At 39.9% G+C, this 19,123-nt stretch overlaps 2 protein-coding genes across 6 annotated transcripts in view; one reads left to right on the plus strand and one right to left on the minus strand.

The window, feature by feature from the left end:
• Nucleotides 1-2,163, plus strand: part of WDR19 (WD repeat domain 19) — a 49,475-nt gene extending 47,312 nt beyond the window's left edge. For 2 of the 3 annotated variants that reach the window (XM_087736295.1, XM_087736297.1), the window contains one exon: nucleotides 476-2,163. In XM_087736295.1, coding sequence (XP_087592421.1) covers nucleotides 476-590 — 115 coding nt within the window. In that variant the 3' untranslated portion in view covers nucleotides 591-2,163. The remainder of the gene's footprint in view (nucleotides 1-475) is intronic. The other variant, XM_087736296.1, reaches the window with a different exon arrangement.
• Nucleotides 2,133-19,123, minus strand: part of RFC1 (replication factor C subunit 1) — a 43,869-nt gene continuing 26,878 nt past the window's right edge. For all 3 annotated transcript variants that reach the window (XM_087736300.1, XM_087736299.1, XM_087736298.1), the window contains 19 exons: nucleotides 17,642-17,719; nucleotides 16,687-16,774; nucleotides 16,290-16,591; nucleotides 15,055-15,162; nucleotides 14,343-14,522; nucleotides 13,920-14,024; nucleotides 12,410-12,806; nucleotides 11,306-11,415; nucleotides 9,535-9,649; nucleotides 8,978-9,066; nucleotides 7,816-7,953; nucleotides 7,286-7,381; nucleotides 7,010-7,108; nucleotides 6,418-6,572; nucleotides 6,185-6,302; nucleotides 4,937-5,082; nucleotides 4,249-4,462; nucleotides 3,146-3,337; nucleotides 2,133-2,562 (listed from right to left, as the gene is read on the minus strand). In XM_087736300.1, the coding sequence (XP_087592426.1) occupies nucleotides 2,467-2,562; nucleotides 3,146-3,337; nucleotides 4,249-4,462; nucleotides 4,937-5,082; nucleotides 6,185-6,302; nucleotides 6,418-6,572; nucleotides 7,010-7,108; nucleotides 7,286-7,381; nucleotides 7,816-7,953; nucleotides 8,978-9,066; nucleotides 9,535-9,649; nucleotides 11,306-11,415; nucleotides 12,410-12,806; nucleotides 13,920-14,024; nucleotides 14,343-14,522; nucleotides 15,055-15,162; nucleotides 16,290-16,591; nucleotides 16,687-16,774; nucleotides 17,642-17,719 (2,826 nt within the window). In that variant the 3' untranslated portion in view covers nucleotides 2,133-2,466. The remainder of the gene's footprint in view (nucleotides 2,563-3,145; nucleotides 3,338-4,248; nucleotides 4,463-4,936; nucleotides 5,083-6,184; nucleotides 6,303-6,417; nucleotides 6,573-7,009; nucleotides 7,109-7,285; nucleotides 7,382-7,815; nucleotides 7,954-8,977; nucleotides 9,067-9,534; nucleotides 9,650-11,305; nucleotides 11,416-12,409; nucleotides 12,807-13,919; nucleotides 14,025-14,342; nucleotides 14,523-15,054; nucleotides 15,163-16,289; nucleotides 16,592-16,686; nucleotides 16,775-17,641; nucleotides 17,720-19,123) is intronic.

Below are 19,123 nucleotides of genomic sequence, written 5' to 3' on the forward strand. Positions count from 1 at the left end.
CTTCCAGGAAGGAGACCTGATGTGGGGGCAGAGGGGGAACAGAGGCACAGCAGCAGTCACCAAATCACACACACACACAGAGAGCACTGGGTACAGACTAAGGCAGCAATAATCTCTTGTCCCCAGTAATCATCTGTGTGAGGCTGGGACTGGTCAGCTCTGTTCAGATGTCACGAACTGTGAAGCCGCAGGAACTTCGTGTTCTAGCCCAAGCTCGTTTGTATGTTTTAATTGCCAAATTTTCCTCAAGGCCATGCAAACAGCAGCAGTGTTCCTGGTGCGATGTTAGTTCTCAAATGTTAAAACCGAACAAGCCAACCTTTGCTCTGCCTAGACAGAAGCAGCTGCTGCTCTGGTCTGTACCTGTGACATAGCATAGCTCAGAACGTTGGTCTAGGCTTTCTGCCTCAGGCCCAGCTGTTCCTTTGAAAATGTTAGAATTATCATTTGACCAGTCACCCTTCTTTTAAAACAGCATGTTACAGACTGAAAACATATGCCCCATGTGTTCTGAAAGGATTAACATTGTTCACCTTAAGAAAATAAATGATTGCACACAGTACCTCAAACCAGAAGACGGGGACCAATAAATCCAGGTATGTATGAGAGCCTGTATTTTTTACTTAACAGGGCTCATTCTAGAGGACAGCGGGAGTTTTTCCCATCAGGGGAAATGCACTGTTCAAGAACGTAACTGACAGCCTGGGTGTGAGGCTCAGCTGTATCACCTCTTTGCCCTCAGGCACGCGAACACCAATAGGTTTTGCTACTGCAATTAACATGGCTGTGAGATCCTTCCAGTTGTGAGACTCTACAACAGTTTACCTCTAGGATCACGTTATCCTCCACACAATGTTCTGGTCTGGAACACATTCCCGAACACCAGTTATGCTTTAGTAGCACAGAGAACAGTTTGAAGATCGCAGCATCATCAAATCCTTCTACAGATTTACCAACGAGTGTTTAAGCGTAGGAAGAGAGAGAGATGCTAACTGGCAGCAGCAGATCTAAACTGCAGGTTACATGATCTTAGCTTCTATGCTTAACAGAATATATCACAGGATAACAGCAAGGTAGTATTGGCTTGAAATACTCATATTTCAAAGAATGAGACACTGCTCTATCTATACCACGCACTCAGATCCAAGACTTCAGTTTTGTTACAGGAACGGTAACTGAAAACGAGTTAAAGTTCCTTGGTAATTTTGATATTTGAAGGCAGATTTACAAGTACAAATACCTTATGTGAAAACTTTGACCTACAGGTCACAGTAACGTACAAGCGATGATATAAAATTATATATACCACAATAATCTTCCTTTTGTTAATTTTTTTTTTTTTGGTCTGAGAAAGCCTTGTAGTTTGCTGTCGCCGTCTTTATACCTTGGGATATGACTAACTGCCTCTCTTTATTTTCAGAACTGCATGTGTTGTCTGGCAAGCAGCAAGGAAAGCTCTATCACTACATTACACATCTTTTCCCCACTAGGATTAATAACAACCACCATGTCATTTCTATTTTGTGACAGCCTGTAAATATTTAGCTTTTGATAAATTTTGTACTTTGATTTATTATAGTAATAAAACTGATTGATAAATTCTTACCAAGCAAAATCTGCATTGTATCTGCACCAAAGACAAACCAAGGGGCATTCTGTGTTATGTGAGTGGCCAAAAAAAAAAAAAAAAGCCAAAACCAAAAAAAACCAACACCAAACCTAGTGTTCTCTTTTCAGACTTTTATGGCTATTTTCTATTACACATTACTTACTCCTTAAGTATTCCTTTCTGGTTTTGATTAAATATACAGCTCATGAGCACAGGCTCCTCAAGTTTTGGAACTAAGTCCCTCGCTGCTTTTCTGTGTCTTTAACTGAGCGAAAGGGAAGTTGTAGGAAAAGAATATAACCACGTCCTGTACATGCAGGAAAGCCAGAACCTTGGAATAAAAGGGGGAGAGAGACAGAACACGCCATGGACTTAACCAAAATTTTAAAAGACTCCTGTGAAACATTTTATTGTCATTTTATACACTGCTTAATTTCTATAATGTACAAATACGCAATTCAGGTTTGGGATGGTTTTTTGCATCATGTACTATTTACAAGAGTTCACTGCATAATATCAGGGGATTTATTAAAAAAAAAAAAAAAAAAAAAAAACACAAAAGTGAAGTCCTAGGAAGACGTAGTATAAATGCCAGGTAACTAAGCGTCACATTTTCAGCATGTTCATGCACCCCGGTGTTTGTTGTACAAGGGTAGTTATAGCTTGTAACGTTGTAGCACGTTAAGAGTAAGTACAGCACTGCATAGTGAGAGAGTACAGCAGCTACATCACCTCTATAAGAGGAGCATTTATCAATGCACTGGTTCTGCCTTCCCAGCTCCATCACCGGATCCGTTTCATGTTCCTGCCAGAAGTTAGATAAGCAAAGCTGCATCCAGAGCAAGGTTTTATTCTGTTTAATGCCTTGTTTTCTCTTTTCTTTTCCCTTCTTTTTTTGTTGTTTCTTCATTTTTCTCTCTTTTTGGCAGCTTGGAAGACTTTGCCTTTTTTTGCTACAAACAGAATATACAGACAGTTTAAAATCCGACTGCAACCTGACAAAAGCATAAGTCAAAACACAATCAGTGTTAAAAGAAAAAGCCATCTCTTCTCTTCCCCTCCCCTTCATGTATCCAGTTTTTAAATACCATGGAGAATACAGACCGCACAGCGTTCAATCTTGAGGGCTGACCACAGTTCCCCAATTTGGCAATATGTACAAAGGGCATTACTGGAATTGCCGTCTCTGACAACCACACGCAAAGGCCTGTGGCTGCTCCTCACCAATGGCACCAACACCTAAAATATTACTAAGTTTTGGAATTGGATCCGGTATTCGTGAGTTTACAGTTGTGTCTCACTTTGGTCCAACGTGCAAGCAGAAGACAATGGATGGAAATAATTCAGACTTTTTCATGCTATTACTAGTTAAGAATTTAAAAGTTGAGAGATGATATATTTTATATCTACTATGGGGTTTTTGTTTGGGTTTTTTGTTTTGGTTTTTTAATTCATATGATGTTACAAGTCCCAGGAAAGGTAACTTAAGAGGAAAGAGTTTAGCGTGGTAGTTTAACACTAAGGAAACTAAGTCACCTTAATCATTGCATCACTTTCAACAGTATCTTGCTCATCCTCATCAGACTGGATCTCTTCCATATTCAGGTCTTCGTTCAGTTCTAAGGTCACCGCAGATCCCGACTGCCTTTTAGATGTCTTGACAGAACTAAGCGAATATGGAGTCAGATGTGCCTCCTTGTTGTAGGCACGTGTAAAAGCTGCTTTGACCTGTTAGGTTGAAAGAAAACACTGAGCATCAGCTTAGGAGCTGTAGATGGTTAGCTAACCAACTCTCAACTACGGATTCCACATCATCTTTCCTTTGGGAAGATGTGACAAAAGATTTGTAGAAGAGGACACTATCTCAAAAGGACACAAAAAGCATCTAAGAGGTGTATGGTGAAGGCTCATTTTATGGGCAAGGTTTCTCACTTAGGCCTCCAATAATTTCAGCACTGTTGTTCTGCTGCCGCCTAAGCCAAGTCACTTAGACCAAAGCCACCCTCAGCAGCACCCAACACCTGCCACGCTGGAGCAGCGCATTCAGACTAGGGGTAAATGCCCCATAGCAGCATAGGCTTAGTTACCAGCAGAGAAGATTCTCCTCTTTCCCTGAGCGCTCGACCTGGGATGGGGGAGATGATGGTTCAGGTCTCACACCTGCCGAGCTTGTAGCAGGGACTTGAGCTTAAGCTCACCTTGCAGCAGATGAGGGTCCCAGACACTGAAGCGGACTAGCTGGATACTGGAGGAGCACTGCACAGAGTCCCCCCAGGTGTGGCAGTTCAGTCTAGCTGGACTGTGAGAGATGCAAGCTGCCAGCCAGCCTCTTAATTCAGAAGCTTGCCCCAGACCCAGCCGCCTCCCACTGATCCCTTACACCAGGAACGACAGGTGTAAGGCTGCTGAATGAAGCACAGCCTGACTGTCTTTTAGGACATACCCCTAACACCTTCAGTAGTATGTTTGACAGCTGATTTGCAAAAACTACCATTAATTAAGTTACAGTGAAAAAAATTATTCATTTGCAGCTGCACCAACTTCAGCCTTCCAGCAGCACATCCATGCCACGGCTGTTATTCTAGGATTTCTTTTTAAAGATATGGAAGTAAAGGAAAAAATTCACTAAGCAATTTTACCTTGGGATCCAGCTTTGAAAAAGGACTGGGTTTGCCTCCCCACATGCTTATTTCCATGATATTTTCAACGTCATCTTTCATCAGGCAGTAGGAGTCCATGAACGTTACAGCTTCTTGTACACCATCCGTTCCAAAGTCTTTCAAGGGCCGGACAAGCGCATCCCGCAAATACGACAAATACTCCATGTTTACTGTCCTCTTGCACATCTGGGTTCTTTGTCAAATTGAAAGCAGTAAGTGAATCTGTACAACCACCACCGCTCCCTTCTAAACACAAGCAACCTGTAGGCAGGCCCTCAGCAAATGGATCATCAGCTGCCTTAGAGTTAACTGCAAGTTGTACCGTGCCATTCTTTTTGCCCTACTGCATTAAGGATAACTGATGCGAGGTATTCAAACACCAAACAGTCTGGGGAAAACACATCCCTAACTGAGAAACAAGAACTTCGGGGCGGGGAGGGGGGGGGGGGGGGAGTCACAGTACTGCTGGCTATACTAAAAGTGTTTGCAGTCCGAGTGTTGTCCAGATTAAGTGCTGAGAAGGCATCACCAACAACATACGAGGCTATTCACAGAATATATGCTTAAATTTGTACCAAGCACAGCAAGGAATTAATGGTAGGTAATGAACTACATGAGAAATAAATCCCCGTGTCAATATACATCAGAAGAGGAACGCCAGTACTACCTGAGACTCATGTGCATTGCCAGTTCTTGAATGATACGATCATGTTTGCCTGCGGACGAAAATTTCCCCAGCCAGCTGGGAAAGACGGGAAACTGGGACATGTAACCTCTCATCAGCTCCCCCGGGAGAACACTTGCATAAATAGCCTGAAAAAGTAACACACGTGCCAAACTCAAATCACAATGAATTAGTGTCACTGACACCGTGACACACTGCCCTACTTGTCCGCATGGAAGGGGGCAGCGAATACAGTTCTGCAGTGGAAACAGCTCATTTTAAGAGAACACTTTCTTGGTTGCTTGTTTCTGTTCAATCCCTTTTAGGTTACAGCTTCGTCTTTTGTACCATGTTCTAAAATATCTGTGAAATAATCTGGATTTTAAAAGCCATTTAAAAAAAAAAAAAAAAAAAAAAAGCCTGCTTGTTTCTCATTTTAGAGTACAGTCAAACAGCTGACTTCACAGAAACACGTGCTGTAGTCTCCAGCAGATGGACCTGGTGAAGGCGACATTGCCAAAGAACAACACGAACCTACATAAGCTCAGCTAGCTACGTTCCTAAGCAACTTATCTGTTTGGACCTGCGCTAAGCAGGGGGCGGACTAGCTGACCTCCGGAGGTCCATTCCAACTTAATCTACAATACATTCTCTGATGCCAGTCACAGTCCTTTCAGCACAGGTCTTGTCAATGTTTCAGTGATCATTAAAAGAAGGACAGTGACAAAGCTTCAGTCCTCTGTGCTCTGGGAGAAATACTGGCCTGGTGAGAGGCTGGGGTAGGAAGCACATAAATAAAACAGAGTAGGCTTGTAACTGCATGTCAGAAGTGATACGTGTCATGTGCTCCTACTCTTCATAAAGAAGGTTCAAGCTTTTCAAAATTTCAGAAGACTTAATTTATGGTACAGCGTGGGTTCAACAATACGAATATGGGAAACTGCTCTACTCACCAGCAGAACAGAATACTACATGAACTATGAATCATAGAATCGTTTAGGTTGGAAAAGACCCTGAAGATCATCAAGCCCAACCATTAACCTAGCACTGCCAAGTCCACCACTAAACCATGTCCCTAAGCACCACCTACCCATCTTTTAAATACCTCCAGGGATGGGGACTGAACCACTTCCCCGGGGCAGCCTTTTGAACTATACCGGTCATAAAATTATACTGAAACATCCATTTCAAGGGATCAGTCATTTGCACTGGACACCCATAAACCACATAAAATGAGTGGTAAGTGCTCACCTGTGTTGGAAGAAGGTTCCAGTTTTGCTTGCTGCGAATCTGTCTGTCCACTATATCACCATCACATATACTATCAGCTGCTCTACTCAAGAGCACCAAGTGCTTTTTCAGATTTCCTCTGGAAAAAAACAAAGTTGATTGTATTACAAAGCAGAAATATCCAGATAGGTTTTAGTCTAGTTTTACTCCCTAACACAAAAGTTTATGTCAATTTAGGGTATGGAATAACTCACCCAGCAGCGGCTGGTTTCACATGTACATAGTTCTCTTGGACAAAGAGAGGTGCTAGGGAATAATCGTGAAAGAAAAGATCCGATTTGTCTATAAGAGACATACGAGAAGCCTCCTCTCCAGTAGCAAAAACCTTCCGGACAACATCAAAAGGGCCCTAAATAAATGAGGTTTCAAGAAGTCAGTGAGATGCAGGTCAAGACAAACAATAAGACACAGCACAGTATCAACAAAATTACTTCAGTGATGGTACCCAACAGTATCTGGACTCATCAGTACAAGTTCAATGTTCAGTATCTCCTCCCTAGTGCTTTACCCGTTTCGAGAATTGAGTTTTACTTCCAATATTAAGAGAATTATCTCCTAAATAGAGGACTTAGGAGAAGCATGAGCTTCATAATTGCATCTTATGTAAGAGACCAGTACGTCAAAATACATACTCAGTCCTGGATTTACTGCTCTTCAACTATTTGTGGCAAGTTTGACAACTCCCTGCATCTAGGCCATCAGTGCTTTAGTTCAGAAGACACTTACAAAGCCTAGCGATTATATCAGAATATGACAGTAAAAGCTAATCCAGTATTTTACACTTACCAGTTTGATATCCTTTTTGGCTCTGCTGCCATCCGCTTTAGCCTCATCGTAAGTCAATGATTTATCTTTTGCACACCACATATTAAGATTATGTAAAACCTAAAGAACAAAATTGACAATTTGGTAGCATAATAGCACTTAAGAGGAAGACTCAAGCAGATAACAGCCTGATCTCTATACATAAAAATAATGCTACTGTTCAAATACTACATTGAAGTCACGGACTTGTACACGACATGCTCTCTGAATGGACACTGATGCTGAATCGGCACTGACCTGCCTGATGTCCTGATTTGCTGCCAGGATTATCTCTTGCATAGCAGGTGGCGGAATTTTTAAACCTTCTTTAAATGCAATAGACATCATGGCACCCTGTAATATATGCAATTGAGACATGGTCACTAAATAATTCCTGTGAACTCTTCCCCCTACAGAACACATCGATACATCGATGAAAGAGCATTACTGTATTTTTCTATGTTTTTTTAAAGCATGTATAATTTAAATTTTCTCTCATAAACATAAGTCATCCCTTGTCATTGGTGTAAAAAAAAGAAAAAAGCATATGATCATTTAAGAAAATCTTTGGATATATTTAAGATAGACTTCTAAATCTGAAAGGCTTTGGGATACTTCGTTCTTTGGGTAGAAAAACTCAGACAACCCATTTTGAGAGGCGGAGTAACTCACTGAGCTGATCCATTAAGTTTTAAGTGGTGTTTCCAATTCTGTATGAATTCTGCCACATGAAGACCGAAGTTACTGCTGGTAATTCAGTGCAGCCCAAGCAGCCACAGCCTTCTTACCTTAATCTGTTCTAGACGAGGTCTCTGAAAACGAAGATCGTAACAGTAGTGGACCAAGGAACGCATTTTAGGATGGTTGCGATCATTACACATACAGATGATCGGTATCTTTGTGTGTCTAATCAGACCAATCAACTCCTGTGATTTAAACACATTACAACAATTACATTAGATACCTCAGAGAATAAGAATGATTAAAACATCATACCAAGCAGAATTAGTCCCTGCCTTAAATTAGATCCTTGACAGATGCAAGTCTATAAAGCTCCTCCTATTGTAATCACGCTTCTACACAGTAGAAATCTAGCCCCTCTCCTACTTTTTTCGCTTGCTATTGTATTCAGCTGCAATAAATCTGCTGTCCACTACCCACTTCCAACAATCACATTTGGACTGTTCTTCATGAAGCAATGAAGATCAACAGCCCAGGGCAGAGCTGTCCACCTGCAGAACGAGATTCATTTGTCCGAAGGCCAGTTTGACCTGGCCCGTGCCCAGAGGGAGCGCACATCTTTCTGACGGCACCCTGCCACAAACAATGAAGAAGCAGGAAGTAAGATCAACTCTTCCCTGTCCGAAGAGCTCTACCCTGAGGCTTCAGCATTATTAGGCTTACCAGAACAGACTTTGCCTGCTCTATGAAGGTGAAATTCAGTTCAATTTCATATTCCTGCAGCGTAATCTGTATGCCCTTTATTATCAAAGTATTGCATGTGACCATAGGAAATCTTCAAAAGCTAAAGCTGGAGCTGCTAAGGAGAACAAAGTATAAACAATGTGGCATAGGCAGTATTATTCAGTGTTACTGCCTGCTGAAGAAAGCAACTGTCCCAGTCAGATTACAGACCTCCCACTGCAGGTAGATGTCAGCAGCAGAGACCTTAGGGTGAATTCACCTGTCCAAGAATAAACATCTAAAGTGCACACACCCAAGTTTGTCACTCCAGGTTTCTTTTACAGAAGTATCTTCCCCTGCCCCCCCACCAATGCATAATTCTTCTTACACAAAGACAGACTTCTAAAATAGGTCAGGTAAACTGTACTCTACACAGCGCTTCTGTGGACCATGGGCTGAGGACACTAGATTGGCTTGAAATATTTTGTGCTATATATGGTATGCAGTCTTAGCAATGGCATTAGCTAATAACTATAGCAGTTTCACCTGAATCCCTCCTCTGTCTTCATTGCCTGCCATACCATCCACTTCATCCATGATCAATACATGTTTCCCGCTAACTGATGAGGATGTGCCTGAAAATGAATATGGACAAGAAAATGAGATGGGAATAAAATAGGGTTTTGCTCAGAGTTTTACCCAATGCTTTATAGGTTAGGTAAGCCCATCCTAGACAAGTGAGGTGGTGGTGAACCTCTTGCTCTGCCACTCGACCACATGAATCTACGTTCACAGAACAAAACCGACTATAACCTCGTGTCATCTTCCAAGAAACACGTCCCATGCAACAGAAGAGCAACTGCAGAGATCTTGAGTAGTTTGTGCAGATTAACAACTGATTCTACTGATAGCAGGATTTATTTCTACAATTGAAGATGAAATAAAACAGCTGACTAAATGAAGCCATCCCTATTTAGAGCTGGATCCCTCAACGTGATGAGCAAGTTAAATTCCTAACACTGTTGTGTAAAAAGGAAACTCTGTCCCTCCTGTAACCAGACTCATTAACACAACCAAAAACCTCCTTCAAACAACAGACATACCGGAACAGAAGTCTTTGATGCTGGTGTTGTTAAGTGATTCGGCAACTACTTCCTTTAGGCTGTTCTTACTGCGAGTGTCGCTGGCGTTCAGCTCCACATAGCTATACCCCAGTTCCTAGTCCAAACACAAAAACCACACAAAAAATGAGAACACAGATCAGAGAAAGAGCATACACATACTCAGAATTAGAAACGGTATTTCAGAGTTCCAGAAGAAAGCTCTTACAACATCGTTTTCACATATACACTGTGGCTTTGATTCCTTTCTCTCCTTATACTCCTTTTCTCTAGCATGCCAAAGATATTTATAACCAGACACAAACCAAAAGAGAACTTTTGGGGGGCAGGCAGGGAGTGAATACAAAAAAAAAAAAAAAAAAAACACAAAAAAATAACAAACCCTCAGTGGCAACAGATTTAGTTCTGAACGATTAAACAGAACTGCCATCAGGGACAGAAACAGAACTATGAGCCAAGGCTGGCTGAGCTCCATGGTATTTCCAGCTGCATATTACAGTCTTATCCACAAAGAGTCAGGACAAGAAACATGCCACATCCCTCTGAAAGCTGAAGGAGAGAGAAGCTTTTAACTGTTTAACAGCTAGGAAACACATGGCTCCCCCAGCAGTCGTAACACTTCAGAACGGGGCTGGGCTGCATGTCAGTCCCCGAGCGAACTTAACCCAGCTGCTCCTTTATCAGCAAACTCCCCTGCCAGGGGCATGCCACAGCACAGCAATGAGCTGCACTCAGCTTTGTTCTTGCAGCTTGAACAACCCAGTTTTGTTGGCCACTCCTGTGGAGTACAGTGAAATGCTCTGCAGAGACTTGAAGCAGCTGCGAGCAAGCTAGGTTGGAAACTACAAGCAGGAAAGACCATGCTAGTGCAGAAATGAGCACAATGCAGCACACCCAGCTTCTCTGCAGGTCTAGTTTTGGGTGCAGCATCAGCTTGTCGGTGCAAAGCTCTAAGGAAGGGGAGGAGATTGGGAGTTACTCTATAGAACTCGGATATTGAGGTAACAAATCACTCCTCCCCAGCACAAAGATCAGATAGCTGACGATAGTTCTCAACACTTCCAAGCTTGTAGTACCACATTCTAAGAAAGTTCTAGCAAGTCAAAGAAGAACAAAAATAATCTGTAACTTGTTACAACAACACTATTAATAAGTTAGCTTTAATGGTATTTCTACAATATGGAGTTCTCAGCTGATTCTTACGACACAGTTAGCCGAACAGTGTTCCAGTAACTTAGGAAAAACTAATTTCTAAATTCAGATTTAGAAATGGACACATAGCCCTGACAACTTCTCTCACTCTAAAGTAGTATTTGAATTTAGAATGAGTCTGGGAAAGATCTCTCTGTTAGATGTATAAAAACCACAACCAAGTCCGTCATAGAAACTTTCAAAAAAGCTTGCCAGAATTCGACTCCCACTAAATTTAGTGCAAATATTCTCTGACTTGTACAACTAGTGCTGAATGCTCACAATTTTTGAAAACCACTTCCAATTGTTCAGCATACTGCAATACGCTTCCTCTCAATATAACAGAAACAGACACCCATTGCTATATTCTTGCCCCAGACCTGATAAAGGTATCTAAACACCCCCGTATTTTCACCTGTAACCCTGTTCTGAGCAGGGGGAACTAGGCTGGGAGCAGACCCAGGTAATTTAGGGGATATCCACTTGCACACTCTATCTGTATCCAGGTACAGCATCAATATATAACAAATAGTGCTGGGAACAACTGTTAATATGAACTCACCTTACAAACCAAAGAAGCTGTAGTAGTTTTACCAACTCCGGGTGGACCAGAGAGTAATGCTGCTTTAAAACCAGTACCATCATCTTTGCCTCCAGTTCTATTGGTCTTTGCTGTAAAAGAAGACCCCAGGTTTTACCTAGGTATGTATTACAAAACAAACTGCATACTTCATGTAAATCTTTAAAGATATCAAGTACCACTGGAGTTCTTCCTCATTTAAGGCTTGATATGAAAAATGCATACACATCTGCATCCTAACCATTTGGGAAAAAGCTGTTTAAACCATCTTAGTTTAAGACTTGCAGTGATTCTAAACTGAAAAATAGCAAAAATGCTATTAATGTAATACCATCACTTCGCAATTTTCTCAGAACCATTTCTGCAATTTTCTCAGAACCACATCATAAAAAAAACCCAGGTACAAAAAAAACAAAATTTTTTTTGCAACAAAAACCCAACAAACTAAATGAACACACACAGAAAACCCCACTATGATAGCAGTGAAGCTTAAAGACTATTTTAATCACATAAAAAAAAAAAAACTGTCTACAGGATGACGCACCACCCATGACACAGGCTGCTTGTCAGGCAGAACCAGGACCTTAACAATTCGTCTCTTCTCCATGCATGATGGCAGCCCTTTAGACATGTTGCTATCTTGTATTTTCACCACGTGTACAGGCAGGTTAGCCCTGGCCAACGTTTCTCTTGGCGAGAAAGAATTCACTAGGCTGAATATGATGTCATTTTACTGCTAGGTTATTTTGATTTCTTTTGGAAAAAATTCACATTTAAGAGAATACCACAAGACTTAATATCTTCAGACACAGTTTGCTTTTCTGGTTTTGGGTTGAGGGGGGGCGCAGGGCAGGGCAGTGGTGGTAAGTGAACAACTTCAACAGCAAAAAAAAAAAAAAAAAAAAAAAAAAACACGCAACCAAAAACACCACTCAGGCTCAACTGCTGCTAAAAACGCATCTGACTGCAGCCTCATTCTCAACTTCTAGAGTCGCTCTGCTATCTCAAAGGCCCTTATCGGTCCAGGGAACCAAGCAGTGTGATTGGCATGGAAGGACACAGAGAGAAGTTAACCGCGCCGGTCACCTTGTCCATCTTCTGAGGTATTCTTGTGCCAATTTCGGAGCCATCGGAGCAGTTTATTGGCACAGCTTTGCTCACCCTGCTGTCCAATTATTGCCTTAAGAGACACAGGCTTATATTTATCTACCCATAGCAATCTCTCTGTTCCGTCTTCATGAGCCTCAGAAACCAAGTTCTCCTTAGGTTTTGGGGCTTCTTTCTTCTCTACAGTCTGCCGCTTAAAGTCTGTAAGCTTTCGAACAGCAGTGGTTTCTTTCTTGACAGATCTGACGGTATCTCCTTTTTCAGGAGTAGACTTATATTTTTTATTGTCCGTTTCCCTTTTGAAGGGGCTAAAATTCCTTTTTCCAGCTTCAGCTTTCTGTGGTGTCTTTTTAGGTCTTGACTCCACTTTCTTTGCCTTAGGAAAATAAAGGTAAGAAAATTAAAGGGAAGTTTCAAAAGACTCATACAGTCGATAACCATGCTGTCCTTGAACACATGTACAGGAGTGCTTAAGGAAGTTACAAAGCTTATGTATTGATAAAAAAAACATTTCAAAAGCAGATAAAGAAATATTCCTCTCTGAAAAATAAACCACTGTTAAACATGATGCCACCTGGTTCTGTAGCACAACCCACAAAAAAGAGGCAAGAAACGTTCTGGTCATTCCAAGAGCAGTCCCCTTACTCACAAAGCCTGATGCATCATTAGGGGAAAAAAAAAAAAAAAAAAACAAAAAACCTCTGCTGACTGTCAGGTTGGAGCAAACAGGCCAGACACTGCTGAAGCTCCTGCAAAACAATGCTTCCAGAAAGCATTCAGCCCAAAACAATTCAAAGGGAGTGAAAGTGACTAGCTAGTAACCTTACAGTTGCTTTTCCTTAAGACACCAATAGCATCTTTACGTGCAACAATTCACGTGTAGCCACACATCAGAAGCACCAAAGCAACATCTATACTGAATGCTAGAGCTAATGGAGATTTTAATAACATTTTATCAGCCACTACAGACTAAATTTAAATGTGCATAAAAAACTTGTTACTGTTTTTACAGTATTCCCTGAAAAATTTACCTTTAATATTATTAGTTCAAGTACCACATCAAGACAAAATCTTATGTATACACATGTTTTACGTATAGTTGTCCCACGTTTACAGTACAATTTTATAGTGGGCCTGTCTGGGTACCACATGGTATCAATCACAATTACTTACTTCAAAGAATAAACAAATACGCAAAGTTTAAAACTGAAACCATCTAAGGAGAGACAATTACCCCCTCAGTCAGATACCTAAAATACAGAGTAACATCAGAGTATAAAAATGAAAGGTGGGAAAAAACCCTATAGCTCCCAAGTAGAAATCTTAAGCACAAATATAAAATTTTCACTTTCAATACTTTTAACCTATAAGGTCAAACTGACAATCGTAGGGTTACTGTTACTGGAACAGAAGACCGAAACACCTTTCAGTTAAAAACAAACCAAAGCAAGAAACATCAAAAAATCCCTTAAGTTTATTATAAACAAACCTCTGTTTCAGCCGCCAGCTCATATTTGGACTTTTTGCCTGGCATAGTTCGAATAAGATCAAACAGGCCATCCTCATCAATAACTTTTGTCCCTAAAGTCGATGCCTGGAGCAAAAGTAAGAATTAAAAGTAAAGTCAAGTCAAGTTAGGAGTTAGGTAATTCACTTCACAGTGCTTTCCAGTAAAGACTATGTTCATGAACACAACAACAAAAAGGATTTTTTTTTTTTTAACCTGTATATGTGTGTATACATATAAATAAAAGCAAAACAAAGCCCTAGAACATTAGGCAACTTTTCCTTTTTAACATGCACTTTATTGGTAATACTGCCTCCTTTTGGCAGAGATACTGAAAATCAATACAGTTAGGTATGAACAATTCACAGTTTCACTTCTACTTTGCTCAGGCACAGGAACGCTCACCTTTTCACATTTAGATTGCCCACAGTCTCGCCCCATAACCAGATAGTTTGTCTTCTTGCTGACGTTGCCAGTTACTTTTCCTCCATAACGTTCAATTAGAGACTTGGCATCATCTCTTTCAATACACTCCAGAACACCTGTAATTACGAATGTCAGGCCTTCCAAGCAGTTTTCAGCTCCCTGAGAACCAGAGCATTGCAGAAAATGCCATTACCTGATGCAATTCTACCAAATACCTCTTCACCATAAACTTTTTAAACCCCCTACTACGTCAAGTACCCTATGAAAAGTACCCTTAAAAATAGCCTATGCTAACTACCTCGGTAATAGTTCTAAAAGCTCAAAAGCCATTAAAAGTAATAACTACCAACAAAACTTCACACACTGTTCACCTGACAGATCATACTCGTAACACTGTGCTTTAAGCATTAGCATGTCAGTCAAATGAATGACAGCATCTTCAACTTTAAGACCCCTATTTTTTATCATCAGGACTTCATAAACCAAGTACTGAATTCAATTTCTTAGTATATTTCCTTACATTCAGTCACTGCTTTGCACTACAACTTAGCTTTTTCCAATACATACTTCCTATTTGAAAAAAAATACCAGTTTTTAAATAGTTTAGTTGATACTTGTTAGATCACTTAGAACAGTAAGTCTACGACACACTCCACTTCTACGTACAGAATTCTGCTGTAGCCAAACTTACCTGAGGTATCTCTTTGGAACCCAGTGCTTTTGGACCCTCGCGATTAAGGAAGCTTCGATAGGCTTGATAATTGATTCGCTTCTTTTCAGAGTCCTCAGGACTTACAGACTTGGGCAGGAAGGGAAAAAAAAAAAAATTTAATACACGTATTACATATATAAAGACAACTAAATAAACTCAAGCATCACGGTTTAAGACTTTTTATGCAACAAAGGAAAAGTAAGTTCTAACACTTGTTTTTAACCTATTAACATGCAATACCGAACTTGTTCTGGTTTTGGTGCTTGTGTTTTGAGGTATTTTTTTTCTTGTTCTTTTTAAAAAGGTTTCAAAAAGTCACCTGAGAGTTTAAAAAAATAGGTACCCATTGTTTATTGTCAAGTTTTTGTAGATTCATCTGTATTCCACATGTACATGCTCACTTAATTCATAAATTGTTGCTTTAAATTCACATCCTAATTTATTTCAGAATGATGATCAGGTACAGACAAGATCTACGCTTACATAAAGTCTACTTTATTTCTACTGTTAAGAGACAGTTAAGCTTTTTAATCAGTAAAAAAATTATTTAAAACTCACCTCCAAAGAAGCTGCAGGCTCTCCCTCCCCATTACAACTGTTATTTAAGTGTCAAAATTGGATATTTTGTACTTTATGATTAAAAAGTATGTTTTAAGGTCACCAATAACTGCCAGTGTGTTCAATAATTACAGTTACTGAATCAGACGGTTAAAACTAAATTATATTCCTACATAATGTATCAACCATAAGAAATATACTTCAGAAATACGAGACGGGGGGGCGAGGGGATGACACCAACAACAATGCCATTTATCGTTCTAACAGCAGTATAGATCCACAAGGTCACCACGCTCACATAAACAGTAAGCTTTCACTCACTAAGTGTGCGTCAGAATTCCTGCATTCCACATTTCTTCAGGGAAGTTGAACGTGAAGAAGCACTGAACTAATTTTGCAGTGTACATGCATACGTTAATGGACATTAAAGAACTCTCAGTTCCTTCATGCATTTAATTTACACTTTTCCAGCTAATTTTTTCCTGTATTTTTACAATTGCTAGGAACTTAAAGCCTTACCAGAATTCAAATTCTCAAAAATTGCCCAGAAGATTCAAAGTACGAAGTTACAACAGTGACACATAAACAATAATAAATGAAAACTATTTTCCTGCAAACTCCACCAAGCCAACTAAATTCATTTTGATAGCTCCTACCTCAGCCTTCTTGGGAGATATTTTTTCCTTCTTTGGTGTTGTCTTCTCTTCTTTCCCTGAAGCAGTTTTTTCTTTTGATACTAAACTTTGAGCACCTCTTTCCTTTTCAGCAATCTCTTCTTTTTGTTTCAGAGACACAAGCTTAGAGCTAGGTTTCAAAGGCGAGGTCTTATCCATCAACTCTCTTGCTATTTTACCATCAGATGATTGCAGGGATAAACGAGAGCCTTTTGAATGTTCAGATTTAGTTTGCTGCTTTGCAGTGTAATTCTTTGCTTCACCTGTCGAGTTTGTTGCCTTCACTTGAAAGGAGGCAGAGGGAGAAGAGCACATATGTAAGAATGCATCTCATTAATATTATAAATTGATGAAATGTTTTCTATATTCTGTCTCCTACCTCTTTCTGACTGCTTGCATCTTTCTGTCACGTTAGGACTGCTCTTGATGCTCAGTACTGTTTGCTCTCCTCCTGAATCTTTCCGAGCCTAAACAAACACACAATGCCAAAGTCAGAGATGCATGTCCTGAGCTACCATTAAGTCCAGATCCCCAAGTTTCCCTATGGTTAAGTACAACACACTGAATGACATCTAACAAAGCCGATCCCTACCACAAGTCAGAATACAATCTCTATGAAAGGCAAGCAGATGAGCAAATTCTGCACTCAGCCACGCACATAATCATTCCTTAAGTGAAAGGCCAGACGAACTTCCAGGTTACAGTAAATTTTGATCCTAATTGGTTTACTGATTAGTCTAGAAATACTAATACTTGCTATATTCAAATTAGCAATCCTAAATTCTAAGAGTCTTGATGTACAGCCCAGCAAATATTTTCCTGTGCCTTACGCCACAAGCTATGAGAACTGGGAAGATTCCCACCACTTGGGTTAGTCTCAAAACACTCAAGATCCCTGCTTGCCCCTTCTCTCAAAGCGAGGAGAGTATTCTCCTCCTCCCTTTTTCTCCCATCATGTTTCACCACCTTGTGCCATTGACTTATTTTACTTGATCTGGTCCTCATAAACCAGCGGAGCTATAGCTGATCTAACTCATAAGTCTTCAGCAACACACTTCACTCAATTAGAACTAGAACTTAAAATCCCATTTCAACAGAAGCAGATAGCACGAAGATATAACGATGCCTGCTGTCTGATTAGGTAGGCCACTATTTACCGAGTGAGGAAAATCCAGGAGGAAAGTATGAAAAGTTAATACTGCTATTTTCATGCAAACACTTTCTTGCTGTTTTTTAATGCATTTGTATGAAGTCTCAAAACAAAGGTTAGGTGTCTAAATAAGAAAACTCCCACAATGCAATTTCTAAGAACTAAAGTTTAAAAAGAAGTCAACCTTTTTCTTCTGTGGTGTTTCATCCAACATGGCCAAAGTTTTAGCAAATTCTTCATCTTCATGCAGCTGTCTCTCCAGCTGAAAGGAGGAAAAAAAAAAAAAGGAAAGAAAAATATTTTTGGCTCATGTCTGACAAGTTTTAATTTTACTATAATTTTTTTAAATTCTACTTGCTGTTCAGGACAAAAAGTTTATCTAAAATAAGACAGCACATAGCTGGAAAACGTGCATGCTACAAGAGGGAAATAAATTTCTGAAAATGGCACTGAAGAATTGTTTCCCCCAAAAAGAGACTGAAGTCTAATGAGAAAAGTAGAGTTTGGATTTGTTGCACTAAAAGCATTAATAAGCCTATATAATCCGTTTTCAAAGAGGTTTTCTGTTCCTTCATATTTTTTATTGGTATGTATCCTTTTCACTTAATAAACAATCAAAACTTGAAGACAGGATCTCACAACACCCAGCCTGCACCAAGATGCAACCTGTTGGTTTCAGAAAACTTCCAAAAGCAGTCCCAAAAGACAAGTAGGAACAATGCCTGTTAAATATTATGATGTTTCAATAATTAATGTTTTATTCTCATTTACTGCTAGCAAGATATAGTATGAAAAAAAATTCTGGCAGTTTTAGAGAATTCAGCTACTGCCCTTAGCCCAGTTCTTGTTGCCAGTTCTGTTTACTTTATGGAAACAAATATACTTTAACTTTTTAATATTTTTACTTACACAACTGATTTTCTTTGACAGAAGAACCAGTAAGAACAAATACTGTACATGGAATCTGAGAAAGTTATTTATTAATTGTAAAAAACAAAGCCAGGTTGGTTTAATTTTTATATCACCTAACAAGATAAATGTGACATCTACAGTGATAACTGATCATCAAATTACCTTTCCTATCCAATATGGCCCCTTTGGAAAACTATGGGGAAAACGTTCTCTATTCCTGAATAGTGTATATTGTTGCCTATAAACACTGACCATTGTTTTAACAAAACAACAACAAAAATCCTTTCATAATTGTCTTGAAGTCCAATAGGCCATGCTGTAAGATTCAAACAGATGACTCTGTAAAACCAATGTGCCACAGGCGTTATTTTTCACGTGCCCATAACAATGAAACGCATCTATCTTCCCTGTGTACGGCAAGAAAGGGGACGGGCAGCAACCACCAAACACAAATCAGACTGAGGCAGAGATACAGCTGATGTACGTACCTTTGATGATACATATAGACAATGAGAGTGCTACAGATAAGATCAGTTCAAATGAAAGACACCACCTTGTTTTTCCTGACAGGTTGTTTAACTTTCTAACAGATTAAAGCTAGATTCATCACACCTCTGGGGAAGTCAAGGACAAGACTGAGTTTTGCATGTACACTATATTTATTTCAAAGGATACTCAATATTACCAGTTATGGGACATGAATTGACTTTCCCAAAAGCAAGTAAGTATGTATGACAAGTGTACCTTTCCCTAA

Source organism: Nipponia nippon, unplaced genomic scaffold (genome assembly GCF_047370975.1).
Source record: "Nipponia nippon isolate SJK-2023a ecotype South Korea unplaced genomic scaffold, ASM4737097v1 scaffold_6, whole genome shotgun sequence".
Taxonomy (NCBI): Eukaryota; Metazoa; Chordata; class Aves; order Pelecaniformes; family Threskiornithidae; genus Nipponia; species Nipponia nippon.